This window comes from Gobio gobio, assembly GCF_949357685.1.
Source record: "Gobio gobio genome assembly, chromosome: 2".
Taxonomy (NCBI): Eukaryota; Metazoa; Chordata; class Actinopteri; order Cypriniformes; family Gobionidae; genus Gobio; species Gobio gobio.
Genome location: NC_137098.1, coordinates 4,645,168 through 4,659,792, shown reverse-complemented (window position 1 = coordinate 4,659,792; position 14,625 = coordinate 4,645,168). Strand labels below are relative to the sequence as shown.

Genomic DNA, 14,625 nt, shown 5'->3' with positions numbered 1-14,625 from the left:
AATTCGTTTTTTGAAATATAAACATTTGGCTGTCATAAAAACTTGCTAGATTTATTCATAGGCTATACATACATGCATTAAATATTGAAGAACATTAAAAATGACAATGAATATCCTATGTAATGTGGTGCATATAATTATCATAATGCTCCTCTCTAGAGTTAATTTTTCTAGCTGACTAATGAGTTTATGGACACTGGATATGGTTTTTCTGAAGTAAATGTGACGTGACATTGTTTACAAGCTGTTCTACTGACGTCTTTCTGCGGTTGAAACACCGATTGAGCGATTCTATGTGACTTGATACGTATTTCTGTAAGTCTATAAGTCTTTTAACACACTTTCAGAAGCTTATTCATGTTTATTTCGCGTGTAACTGGTATTAAAGCGGAAGAGAAGATCCCTTCATGAGCTGCCGCTTCTCTTGAGCTGAGCTGAGCGATCTCACACCACAGCACCAAAGCATTGGTATTTATGCTTTTGAATTTCGAATAAAAAAAATAGACGTAATTTGAAATCTGAGACTTTGTTTCAAATCAATAGTAATAAAGCACAAAGATTTTTGTGATTTATTGGATGGGAGGTGCGCTACAATGTTTATTTCATTCATTAACTGAAAACAGGATGACTAATCGATTCTTTGGATTTAAGAATCGAATTGTTTTGTAAAAGTGAGAATCGATTAAAATCGAGAAATCGATATGTTTTACCCAGCCCTAGTATATATATATATATCCTGGACACTATTTTAAAGGGTTAGTTCACTCAAAAATGAAAATTCTGTCATTAATGACTTACCCTCATGTCGTTCGACACCCGTCAGACCTCCGTTCATCTTCGGAACAGAAATTAAGATATTTTACTTGAAATCTGAGGGCTCTGAAAGTCCTCCATTGGCTCAGTGGCACCCTTCACTCTCAAGACCCTTAAAAGGTACTAAAGACGTCGTTACAAAGTCCATCTCACTACAGTGGTTCTAAAATAACTTTATGAATCGGCGACAATAGTTTTTGTGCGCAAAAAAACCCCTAAATAACGACTTTCATAGTGATGACGATTTCAAAACACGGCATCATGAAGCTTCGAAGCGTTATGAATCACTGAGTCGATTCAACGGTTTGAATCGCCAAATTTCAGCAGTTTGGCGGTTTGACACACGATCCGAATCATCATTCGACTCACTGATTCATAACGCTTCGAAGCTTCATGATGCCGTGCTTTGAAATCGTCATCACTATGAAAGTCGTTATTTAGGGGTTTTTTTGCGCACAAAAACTATTGTCGCCGATTCATAAAGTTATTTTAGAACCACTGTAGTGAGATGGACTTTGTAACGACGTCTTTAGTGCCTTTTAAGGGTCTTGAGAGTGTAAAGTGCATTGAGCCAATGGAGGACTTTCAGAGCCCTCAGATTTCAAGTAAAATATCTTAATTTCTGTTCCGAAGATGAACGGAGGTCTGACGGGTGTCGAACGACATGAGGGTAAGTAATTAATGACAGAATTTTCATTTTTGGGTGAACTAACCCTTTAACTACCTTGCCGCTGATATATGCTCACCTCTGACCAGCTTCCAGTAGTCCAGTCAGCAGGACAGGACAAGCGTGAGTTGCACGGGACAATTGCCTCAGGCTTAGGCAAGTGTTGGCATTCAGCAGGCTGAAGCGCTCGCTGCTCATCCAGCCCTAGGCTCCGAATACACAGCACTGTTCTCTTACTGAGCCCCACGTCCCCACAGCTAGATGAGCACTTCTGCCACTCTCCAACCCACCATCTGATGACACAGAAACATCACAGGAATTTACTGCCCTGATGATGGCTTTTAAAAGCAATTGAGTGGGCTGTTGCCGATGGGTGTGTAAAGCACATGTCCATCCAGCTGGAAAACTCACATTGCTGGACATGAGCCCTTATTACAGCTAGTCTGCTTGTCATCAGGCCTAGTAGACGGATCACAGTAATGCTCCTCAACAATTCCAGATGTTCTCTCCACACAGTGCACAACTTGCCTCTGCACACCTGGAAAAAAAAGAGCGGTTGTTTAGAAAAAGGCATGTTTGCCAATGCTTAAAATTACAGAATTTTCTAGCATTTAAACAGAGAAAGCTGACAACTGTACCACAGCCTTCCCTTCTTCATAGGCAAAATATCCAATAAATCAATATGCATACTTCACAAAATAAATGACAAATAAATAAATGTTACAGAAAGTTAAAACACGGCTTATTCATTTGATCACTTTATAATAGGTTCTCATTAGTTAACGCCCTTAACTGTCACCGTCCCACAGGTGGGACGCCTGGTGCTCTTTTTTTGATCGCCTTTTTTTCCGTATCATACATTTAAGTATTTATCATAAATTAGGTATCATTTGAAAGCTTACAAACTCACAATTCATCCTGTGAAAAACATTTTGAAATCGGACATTGGGTTACCATGGAAACGGTACTCTAAAATATTCTAGCGGCCTCCTCCCCTAATGGGTGGTGTCATGTTTCATATTACAACAAATAATTTTAACTACTTTATAATTAAAATCTTTTCCAATCTTGACAAAACACATATCGTCGGAAAGGTCTGAGACTCAAGGGTCCATATTTGGTGACCGTTTTGTGATATTTGGATCGAAATTTACAGGAAAATGCATTAAAAAAACAATCAATGGAATTTGAATGACACCCGGTGGCTATTTTTGGTACAGCGCCTAAACAAAATCTCATGGGGACTTCAATTTTTGTGATATCAACTTCAAATTTGGAACACAACTCGGTTAGACATATGGCTTTGATTTTAGAGTAATTTTAGAGTAAAACATATTTTGTAAAATATATATTTTATATGAAATAAAAAATATTTAGTACAGTATTTTTTATTTACAGTAGATTTAAACTTCCATAACTTTTTCATACTTTCATATTTGTTTTCACTTCAGCAATAATCTGCAGAGTGTCTTACAGTATTTACTATCCTATTTGTTAGTTAATACAAATGTTCATGTTCATATTAGTTCACTTTAACGAATGTTAACATATACAAACTTTTGATCTTAAAATGGATTCGTAAATGTTGAGATTAAAGTTAAATAAGATTAATAAATGCTGTATTGTTCATTTTTATCTCATGTTAACTAGTGTAGTTAACCAATTTTCATTCAATTTAGTCAAAAGTTTATTAATTTTATATATTAATTTACTTTCCGCGATCAATCAGCAAATGGGGTAAACACATTATCATATTATTATTACAAAAATATGTGGAAGAAACGTCTATACATATAAATATGTCAATAAAATGTAGTGTTAGTGGCTTTTCACTCTCTCTTCTGCATATCTTTTTGTGAAAAAACAAGTGAAATGCCACCAACACTACACTCTAAAAAATGCTGGGTTAAAAATAACCCAAGTTGAGTTGAAAATGGACAAACTCAGCAATTGGGTTGTTTTAAGCAAACATTTAACCCAACCGCTGGGTTAAAACAACCCAATTGCTGAGTTTGTCCATTTTCAACCCAACTTGGGTTATTTTTAACCCAGCATTTTTAGAGTGTAGAATTTGCCTTCATGACAATGACAAGTATCTTAATATTTTAATTGGGCTGGCATTTAAAGAGGCATTTTATTAAATAATTCAGTTTGCCTTATTAAAACAAACACCATTTCTGTGGTTTGAACATTTTCTGATAGTCCTATTTCCTCTGGGAATTAATTTGAACTACGCTGAATATAATAACGCCTATGTTTTATATACATAGTTCAAAACTAGAGATGGCAGCAATTTCATGGCCTGATGTTTACCAGCTTCATTACTCTTCTCTATTCTACCGTAGGAATTGAATTCACTCCAAAAGGAGGAGGGATAGCCCTGGAGTCACATCCTCGGGCTGGTTTTGACCTTTATTTGACAGCTTTGAGAAGCAGAATCCAATGGAGAGATGAAGGGACCCACAGTCCTACACAGGTGTTTGAAGAATGTTGTCAGATGAACCCTCAAACAGACGGGATAAAGGGCCTCGGGGCCCAAGTGTCGGTCTGCACTGATTGGTGTGACCCCCAAAAGATATGCATGGAGATTAGGTCACTTGTGACACAATGTCATATGTTCAATTATTTGTAGATAAATGTTTAAAGGAACACTCCACTTTTTTGAAAATAGAGAAAACTCCCCTAGAGTTAAACAGTTGAGTTTTACCGTTTTCAAATCCATTCAGCCGATCTCTGGGTCTGGCGTTAGCACTTTTAGCATAGCTTAGCATAGCTCATTGAATCTGATTAGACCGTTAGCATCTCGCTCAAAAATGACCAAAGAGTTTTGATATTTTTTTCTATTTAAAACTACTTACATCTTCAACACAACCAAGGTGACAACCGGCTTACACAGAGAGCGCTGGGGACTATTTTCAGGCGCTGTGTAATATCATTGCGCCGCTTCACTCATGGGACGGCTCACGGCTCTTTATTATTACACAGGAATGAGAGTATAGTTCCTAGCCATATCAGCCTAGAAAATCACAACTTTTAATTTTCTGTCGGTCTTATTACACGATGTAACTACAGAAGAGTCAAGTTTTAAATTGAAACTCTTTGGTCATTTTTGAGCGAGATGCTAACGGTCTAATCAGATTCAATGAGCTATGCTAAGCTATGCTTAAAGTGCTACCGCCAGACCCGGAGATCGCCTGAACGGATTCGAAAATGGTAAAACTCAACTGTTTAACTCTAGGGGAGTTGGAAAATTAGCTTTTTTTCAATTTTTTTTTTGGAAAATTAAACTATTTTCAAAAGTAGTGGCGTGTTCCTTTAACTCAAGGTACTTTTATGTTTTATCGTTATCAGAATTCCACATTAGATTTAACACGTTAATTTGGTGTATTAATTATGTAAGGAATAATTGACTCCGGGCCGTTGAATTATTAGAAAAATAATGCACACCCGAGGTGGTGATGCGGTCGCGACGCGAAGCAGAGTGAATTCACTGAATGAATCAGTTGAGTGAATGATTCAATGATTCACTTATTAAGACAGTCAAATGCTTCGTCCCTGAATGAATCAGCCGTTTGAATGAATCAGTTGAGTGAATGATTCAATGACTCACTTATTAAGACAGTCAAATGCTTCGTCCCTGAATGAATCAGCCGTTTGAATGAATCAGTTGAGTGAATGATTCAATGACTCACTCATTAAGACAGTCAAATGCTTCGTCCCTGAATGAATCAGCCGTTTGAATGAATCAGTTGAGTGAATGATTCAATGACTCACTCATTAAGACAGTCAAATGCTTCGTCCCTGAATGAATCAGCCGTTTGAATGAATCAGTTGAGTGAATGATTCAATGACTCACTCATTAAGACAGTCAAATGATTCGTCCCTGAATGAATCAGCCGTTTGAATGAATCAGTTGAGTGAATGATTCAATGACTCACTCATTAAGACAGTCAAATGCTTCGTCCCTGAATGAATCAGCCGTTTGAATTAATCAGTTGAGTGAATGATTCAATGACTCACTCATTAAGACAGTCAAATGCTTCGTCCCTGAATGAATCAGCCGTTTGAATTAATCAGTTGAGTGAATGATTCAATGACTCACTCATTAAGACAGTCAAATGCTTCGTCCCTGAATGAATCAGCCGTTTGAATGAATCAGTTGAGTGAATGATTCAATGACTCACTCATTAAGACAGTCAAATGCTTTGTCCCTGAATGAATCAGCCGTTTGAATGAATCAGTTGAGTGAATGATTCAATGACTCACTCATTAAGACAGTCAAATGCTTCGTCCCTGAATGAATCAGCCGTTTGAATTAATCAGTTGAGTGAATGATTCAATGACTCACTCATTAAGACAGTCAAATGCTTCGTCCCTGAATGAATCAGCCGTTTGAATGAATCAGTTGAGTGAATGATTCAATGACTCACTCATTAAGACAGTCAAATGCTTTGTCCCTGAATGAATCAGCCGTTTGAATGAATCAGTTGAGTGAATGATTCAATGACTCACTCATTAAGACAGTCAAATGCTTCGTCCCTGAATGAATCAGCCGTTTGAATGAATCAGTTGAGTGAATGATTCAATGACTCACTCATTAAGACAGTCAAATGCTTTGTCCCTGAATGAATCAGCCGTTTGAATGAATCGTTTGAGTGAATGATTCAATGACTCACTCAAGGCTTTTAGTTTCATATTAAGAGTATACATTTATTTTGGTAAACTTGGTGGTGTAATTTTTTTCATTATTGTTTGTTTTGTTGTTGATGTACTGGTAATTGTATTTTGTTATGTTTCTGTTATTATGTTTATGTTAGGTCCCCCTCAAAAACGAGATGCTACATCTCAAGGGGTTAATCCTATTAATAAATACAAAATTCAAATAAATAAATTTTTCATTCATATTCATGCCACCTGTGAGCTGCATTAATACGGTCTGTATAAATTTACTTAAATGCCACTTCAGATGCAGCTTCTGGAAAAAAAAGGTCATGGTCATATTGCAGCCTTAAAATTTTATGTGCAATAAATTCTGTGTTTAATCAAAATATTTCTTTCTAAAGCTACTTTTTTGTAATGTCTATTCAATGCTTTTCTAGTTTAAAACAATAATGGCGTTAAAACATTTAAAACAAAATTTAATGTGAGATTATTTTGTGATTATATCAAGTAATTAATCGCTTAACAGTGTAATCTTGCGTTTCTTTCAGTTGCACAATGGAAGATGACTTTGCCCACGCACACATATTTAATAATCAATAGCTCAGCTCAGTTTAAAACATTATTTGATGTATTGGGAACCCTTATTTGAATTTGGACCGCTTTAATTCTGCTGTTATGATATAGAATAATTGATTTACCTGCTGTGGCAGACCAATTAAATGATGTCCTGTGTTTGAGCGCTTCAGTCAAATGAAAGATGAGCAGCGGTTAATTGCATCTAAAATTAATCATACTCTATCTCTTCAGCACTATTGAGAAAGGTCCACTTGGGTTAGATATGGACACATTTTTGTAATTTTCTTGTAATATTCATTATTTTTCATATTCATCAAATGAATGTTAATTAAAAACTGTGTGCTGTGTAATAACCTTCAACAGAGCTGTTAATGACCATCAAAATATATAATAAATTAATAAAAAAAGAGCAAAGAACACATTTTCCAAAAGCAAAACAATTGGTATTTCATAGGAAACTATTCACTGATGCGATCATAATCAACGAGAACTAATAAACTCGTAAAATGTACCTAATGCATAATGATAATACATTTTCAAGAAGAGTCACTTGAGTAAAGCATTAAAATATAAGCGGTCATGACAGGAGAAATCAAATTTCCCTTGGTCTTTGGATTCAAGAGGTCTTTGTACCATTAAAACATCCTGCGAGTTTCATGGCTTAAAACATCCTCATTAAAAAAGCATTTATTTAATCAAGCTCCAAAAATGGCTCGTTTTGATATCGAGCGATCTGTGACGTCACATGGGCAAATACATTTGCATATGCCCCGCCTCCAGAGTAAGACATCGACCAATAGATATACACTGGTCATACGGTTATACATAACAGAGGACGTTTACTGACAAGCCTTAAAGGAGCCGCTCCTTAAAAACAAATCATTTCAGGGTGAAAATAATCACTTTCCGCATAAATATTCGTTTTTTTTGTGCAAAAAAAGTATTAACGTTATAAGTGAACCTCAAGGAACATATTAAAATAATACAAATATCTATGTGATAACTCTATCAGAGACCCTGTCCAACTTAGTAATGTTCGGTTTAGTGCAATTTTCAGTCTAATAATTCAATTTCTTATCTCAGTGTACATTTTCCTTCCTAATTTTCCACCAAAACACCTCAGTATAAGAACCTCTTTCAATTAGAAAAACTGAAATGAAATTATTAAACAAATAAATGTGTTCTATGCGATTGGTTCAGCTTCATAACTACCAGCTTTTCCACCGACTCTGTCATTATCACAGCCTGTTGACAACAAACCCCATTCATTTGCTTGGACTTTTCTGCCTCTAAAAGAAAAGAACTGCACATACTCCTTTAATCCTTATAAATGCATGATTTAAATGATACATTTATCTTTCGTATTACCAAAAAAGCTCTGCTTCCCGCAGAGTGTAATTGCATGCAAATCCTTAAGCCTGTGATTTCATCTTCCTTGTCAAATACAAAAATGTTCAATTTGTCAGATTAAATATTAGTCTTTGAGATACAAGGAACATTATTACAATTCAAGCGTTTAAGGCCTTTAAGCACATATGTGAAAAAATAAATTATGTTTTATTTAGCAAGCACTTGGATCATACAGTAGATGTAAAAGACAATTTACAACCAATACCGGCAATTAACCATAGGAAATATATGTTTTTTAAGACTTTTTAACAGTAATAGCGCCACCTATGGTCCGATCTCCCTAAAAGTTTGCATGCTTATTTAGAATCATATGTCGCATGTGCTCACCAATTTTTGTGAAGTTTCGAGTTTACGAGTTATAGGCTTTAGTGTGCAGTTGGCCACACCCATTTTCTAAATTACCTTGTTATAGCAACCAAAAGGGTAAAGTTCAACTTTTTTGGATAATTATTGATCTAGATAATTATACTGTATTGTTTTTATTCAAATCGAGCGAAAAACCTAGAACTAGTTCGAAAAAGTAGTTCCCATTCAGTCGGTCACGTTCGACGTACGTCGGACGTACCGACGAATTGGGATCACTTCTGGGAGCCCCTATCAGCTTCGAGCTATCTAGAACCGGCCAATGGACAATTGGCGTGCGAGATTTGCATCTCGCGCCCCGCCCCGCGCCGCGGGTATAAACAGGAAGCGAGAGCGAATGCACGCTGTCATTCACTTCGGAGCCACACAGGCGTATGAAGGACTCACTCTCTTCAATCAAGACGAGTATTTTTCGCTGCTATCAGCAAGACTGTCTACAGACACCGGAAAGCCAGAGGAGGACGCGTGTTGGAGAAACGGCACCTTTCAGTGGGATCGCGCTGAACTCATCGAGCTGCCTCTGAGTGCAGAAAAACTGCTGTTATCACAGCAACCTGTTGGTCTGGGTAGAGCGTTTTCCTGCTGAGTACAGGCACGGGCTGCACTAACAATCCCGTGCGCTGTCGCGTTTCCCCCTGAGTGCTTCAGCACAGAGCGTTTTCCTCACAAAAGAGCTTCACGGGTGACGTGCCGTCTTTTTCAAGATGTCTTACCACTCGTGCGTTTCTGGATGCGGTTGTTTCCTGTCCTGACGGCCACGATCCATCTCGCATAAATATGTTGAGACTGTGTCGTGGGTGATCTATGTTCTCCCAGGGGAACGGGATCACGTCGACGCGCTGGTCATCTCACCTTCCGCGTGAGGGTTTGAGTGTTCAGCGCGCCGTGTGCCGTCTGGCTGCCGGGTGACAGCGCGGGTTGCCACGGCAACTCTGCGCGCGTCACTCGGCGCCTCCGATGCGCGGTCGAGACTATGATGCCTCAAACGGGGTTGAGTCCCTTCGCTTATACCCCGATCTAGTCTCTTTTCTGGTGCACCAGAGGGGGGACTATTTTGGCTGATAAGCCTGGGTGGCCTGAGGATTACAGTGAGGCTTCCCCGCCGCGTACATCTCTGTGGGCCCCTCACTCCTCTATCGCATCGCAAGCATGTTGAGACTGTGTTCGTGGGTGGTCTATGCTCTCTCACGAGAGCATGGCCACGTCGGCGCGCTGTTCGTCTTGCCTTTTTCATAGGGGCTTGAGTGTTCAGCGCGCCGTGTGCCGTCTCACGGCCACGCCCACTGTCTCACGTGTCTGCTGGTAGCTTACAGATGGGATTGCTGGTCCTTGAAAGGGGACCTAGCATTTCATTTGGGGCTCTAGCAGAGGACAGATGTCAATCGCTGCATCGGAGAGAGGGCTGTTATGTGTTGAAAATGAAGATGATGCTGAGATTCCCACCGTAATAGTGGGCGCTCGTGCTGAATCAGATTCATACTTGACAGCCATGCTTTCCCGGATGGCTGAGGCATAGTGCAACGCGTAAATCGCCTTGCCTGCCCCTTGCCTTTTTTCGGATGTGCATTGGAAGGCTTTGGCATTGTGGAACTATTGGTGCCAAAATATGGAACACCAATAGGGCCATAATCTGTATAAAGTTTTCCTCTCTCTCACTACCCTCATCGGTGGGGTGGCAGTGCCACTGGCAGGCCACCTCCGCCCTGCTTAGTGCACGAGGGTAGTTCTGAGCTGAGGTTGAGCTGCGCACAGCGCTGGCCCTTGGCTAGACGATGTCCACCCTGGTCCAGAAGCACAATTGACCCGGATTTGGTCTGGAACTGTTCTTCCCCGGAGGAGGGCCGGGTGGAAAACCATTAGTAATTCTGTTCCGCCACTGATGTTAAAAACAGCCAGTGGTACCCCAAAAAAAAATAAATAAATAAATAAATAAAAAAGAGCAGTTCCAATACCTCTGGGTCTCGGGAGTTCAGGAATGGCAGCGTGTGACGCTACAGAGCCTCGCCGCTTTCATTCCCCTCCCCACAAGAGGGCGAGAATGGCAGTGTGTGACGCTACAAAGCCTCGCCACTCTCATTCCCCTCTTCTCAGCGGTGCGTGGACAACAGTGCGCGACGCTATGCCTCGCCACTCTTGTTCCCCGCTGAGGAAGGAGGTGAGGCAGACCGTGTGCAACGCCACAAAACCTTGCCACGCTCAGCCCCTCCTTCATTTGGGAGCGCGCTTGGCGGTGGTCGACGCTCCCATGCCTCGCCACCCTCAGACGCCTCTCCCTTCGCCAGCAGGGGGCGCCGGCTGTGGGAACGCACTCAAGCGGCCTCCCCACACTCGCACGCCCCCTCCGCGGACGCAGGTAAGTGTTGCACAGCACACTCAGATCCCACTTCGGGCCGCTCCATGCCGTCCGAGTCGGATCCCTGCATTCCGCGTCGCTGCCCCGCTGCGGGTACGTCTGTGGTTAATCCCCTTGCTCGGTGTCTGGAAGCCTGGCTAGAGCTTCCCAGCCCGTCTCGGGGCCGTACCATCAGACTCGGCTATGCGATTCAGTTCGCCAGGCGTCCCCCTAAGTTTGGGGGCGTTCACTTCCCAGTAGCGAAGGAGAACGCCCCCGTGCTCCGGGCGGAGATCGCAGTCCTACTGGCGAAGGACGCGATGGAGCCGGTCCCTCCAGCCGATATGAGGTCCGGGTTCTACAGCCCGTACTTCATTGTACCCAAGAAAGGCGGCGGGTTATGGCCGGTCTTGGACCTGCGGTTCTTGAACCGGTCCCTTCACAGGCTGCCGTTCAGAATGCTAACGCAGAAGCACATCTTCAGGTGCGTCCGTCCCCAAGATTGGTTTGCAGCGATCGACCTGAAGGACGCGTACTTTCATTCTCGTTTCCCCTCGACCGGCCCTTTCTGCGCTTCGCGTTCGAGGGACGGGCATGTCAGTACCGCGTCTTGCCCTTCGGCCTGTCCCTGTCGCCCCGCGTCTTTACGAAGGTTGCGGAGGCGGCCATTGCTCCCATGAGAGAGCATGGCGTTCGCATCCTCAACTACCTCGACGACTGGCTGATTCTTGCCCAGTCGCGAGAGCAGTTGTGCGAACACAGGGACAAGGTGCTCAGTCACCTCAGCCAGTTGGGACTTCGGGTCAACTGGGAGAAGAGCAAACTCTGTCCCACACAGAGGATCTCTTTTCTCGGTATGGAGATAGACTCGGTCGCCATGACAGCGCGCCTCACCGAGGAGCGCGTCCAGTCAGTGTTGAACTGCTTGAATTCGTTCAAAGGCAGGACAGCGGTACCACTGAAACATTTTCAGAGGCTCCTGGGGCATATGGCATCCGCAGCCGCAGTAACGCCGCTCGGGTTGCTTCATATGAGACCGCTTCAACGCTGGCTACACGATCGAGTCCCGAGGTGGGCGTGGCACAGCGGTTCCCTCCGCGTCCAAGTGACTCAGAGATGCCGCCAAACCTTCGGCCCGTGGTCGGACCCTTTGTTTCTCCGGGCGGGAGTTCCCCTAGAGCAAGTGTCCAGGCACTCCGTTGTCTCCACGGATGCCTCATCCACGGGTTGGGGTGCCACGTACAACGGGCTTGCAGCTTCAGGTCTGTGGACGGGGCCTCAGCTGCAATGGCATATCAATTGCCTCGAGTTGTTAGCAGTTCGTCTTGCACTCAGCCGCTTCAAAGTGCCGCTCAGAGGCAAGCACGTTCTGGTCCGGACGGACAACACTGCGGCCGTAGCGTACATCAACAAACAGGGTGGTCTACGCTCCCGTCGCATGTCGCAACTCGCCCGCCATCTCCTCTTATGGAGTCAGAAGCATCTGAGGTCGCTTCGTGCTGTTCACATTCCGGGCCTGCTCAATTGTGCGGCCGACGAGCTGTCACGTCAGCAGGAACTTCCGGGAGAATGGCGACTCCATCCCCAGGCGGTCCAGCTAATCTGGAGTCGTTTCGGGGCCGCACAGGTAGACCTGTTTGCCTCCCCAGAGACGACCCACTGTCAGTGGTTTTATTCCTTGACCGAGGGAACCCTCGGGTCGGATGCCCTGGCCCACAGCTGGCCCCGGGAAGAACGCAAGTATGCGTTTCCCCCAGTGAGCCTTCTTGCGCAGACTCTGTGCAAAGTCAGGGAGGACGAGGAGCAGGTCCTGTTGGTTGCTCCGTATTGGCCCAACCGGACCTGGTTCCCGGAACTAGTGCTCCTTGCGACAGCACCTCCCTGGCCCATTCCTCTGAGGCAGGACCTCCTGACTCAGAGACGGGGCACCCTATGGCACCCGCGTCCAGACCTCTGGAAACTCCATGTCTGGTCCCTGGACGGGACGCGGAGGTTCTAGGTGACCTACCACAAGCGGTAGTTGACACCATCACTTCCGCTAGAGCCCCCTCTACGAGGCGCCTCTATGCGTTGAAGTGGAACCTGTTCGTCGATTGGTGCTCTTCCCGCCAAGAAGACCCCCGAAGATGTTCGATCGCTTCTGTGCTTACCTTTCTACAAGATGGGTTGGAGCGAAGGCTGTCTCCCTCCACCCTCAAGGTCTATGTCGCCGCTATCGCCGCTAATCATGAGTTCGTAGATGGAAAATCTCTAGGTAAGCACGATCTGATCGTCAGGTTCCTTAGGGGAGCGAGGAGATTAAATCCTCCTCGTCCTCCCTTTATACCCTCTTGGGACTTAGCTCTGGTGCTTACTGCACTACAGAGAGAACCCTTTGAGCCTCTGCAGTCAGCCGAGTTGAAAATCCTGTCGTTAAAGACTATACTCCTGATTGCGTTGGCCTCCATCAAGAGGGTAGGGGACCTGCAGGCATTTTCGGTCGACGAATCGTGCCTGGTGTTCGGGCCCGGTAACTCTCATGTGATCATGAGACCCCGGCCTGGATACGTGCCCAAGGTTCCCACTACTCCCTTCCGGGACCAAGTGGTGAGCCTGCAAGCGCTGCCTTCGGAGGAGGCAGACCCAGCCCTAGCTTTTCTCTGTCCCGTCCGTGCTCTCCGGACTTACGTGGACCGAACGCAAAGCTTCAGGACCTCAGAGCAGCTCTTCGTCTGTTACGGAGGACAGCAGAAGGGAAAGGCTGTCTCCAAGCAGAGGATGGCCCACTGGATAGTGGACGCCATCGTCTTGGCTTATCAGTCCCAAGACGTGCCCTGCCCGCTCGGGTTAAGAGCCCACTCCACTAGGGGTGTTGCCTCTTCCTGGGCGCTGGCTCGTGGCGCCTCGCTGACAGATATTTGTAGAGCTGCGGGCTGGGCGACACCTAACACGTTCGCTAGATTCTATAGCCTCCGTGTAGAGCCGGTCTCTTCCTGTGTGCTCACTTCCCATAGTCAGTAACACCGAAGTACCCGTTCCAGTGTCGGCTTGCTGCGCCATTCCCTCCCCTATGGTAGACGGATGCGTGCGCTTATTCTGCTCCAGTCGAGTTCCCCGGAACGGCGAACCCTGTTGAGTCCTCCGCAACCCGCGGCAGTCGGACGTGGCGGAGCGTTCGACGCCAGGTCTAACACTCGTATGCATTGGTGGAACTTGTGTTAGGCTGGGTTCCGTATGTAGTGACCCCCACGGCGGTCCCATATGTGTATTCTTCCACGGTACGGCTCCCTACGGCGAGCCCGTGTCTTTCCCTCGGCAGAGCTCCTCTGCCGTCTCAGGTTCGTGTTGTCTCCCTCCTAATTGACCGGGGCCACCCCTGAGACTTCCGTATGTTGTGCTGCCCACGGCCAGCCCATACGTGTATTCTCCACATGTTAACTCCCTCTGGGCATGATGTGGCTTCCGCAGCTGCCTTCACAGGCACGCTTTCCCAGCGTTATCCAATACAGTCAGCTGAGTGGGTCTTGCGGAACAGCAGCTTTGACTCTCCCTGCGTGAACCTACCCGCCCGCATCAGATCGGGGTCTGTGGGGCTCATCGCTGGGCGCTGGAAGTGGTAGTAACTATGGCGTTTTCCATAGGGGATCCCAATTCGTCGGTACGTCCGACGTACGTCGAACGTGACCGACTGAATGGGAACGTCTCGGTTACGTATGGTAACCCTCGTTCCCTGAAGGAGGGAACGGAGACGTACGTCCCGTCGCCACAGTTGCTGTACCATCACTGCAGGTCGAGCCACTACGTGTGGCTCCTCAGTGAAAAA

The 14,625-nt window shown here is 44.7% G+C and overlaps 1 protein-coding gene across 1 annotated transcript in view; it reads right to left on the bottom strand.

Annotated features, from left to right (window-relative positions):
* Window positions 1-14,625, bottom strand: part of adamts7 (a disintegrin-like and metallopeptidase (reprolysin type) with thrombospondin type 1 motif, 7) — a gene marked incomplete at its 5' end in the record, with an annotated part of 150,489 nt that overhangs the window by 46,714 nt on the left and 89,150 nt on the right. Inside the window, 2 exons of the mRNA XM_079806532.1 lie at window positions 1,560-1,773; window positions 1,892-2,018. Coding sequence (XP_079662658.1) covers window positions 1,560-1,773; window positions 1,892-2,018 — 341 coding nt within the window. The remainder of the gene's footprint in view (window positions 1-1,559; window positions 1,774-1,891; window positions 2,019-14,625) is intronic.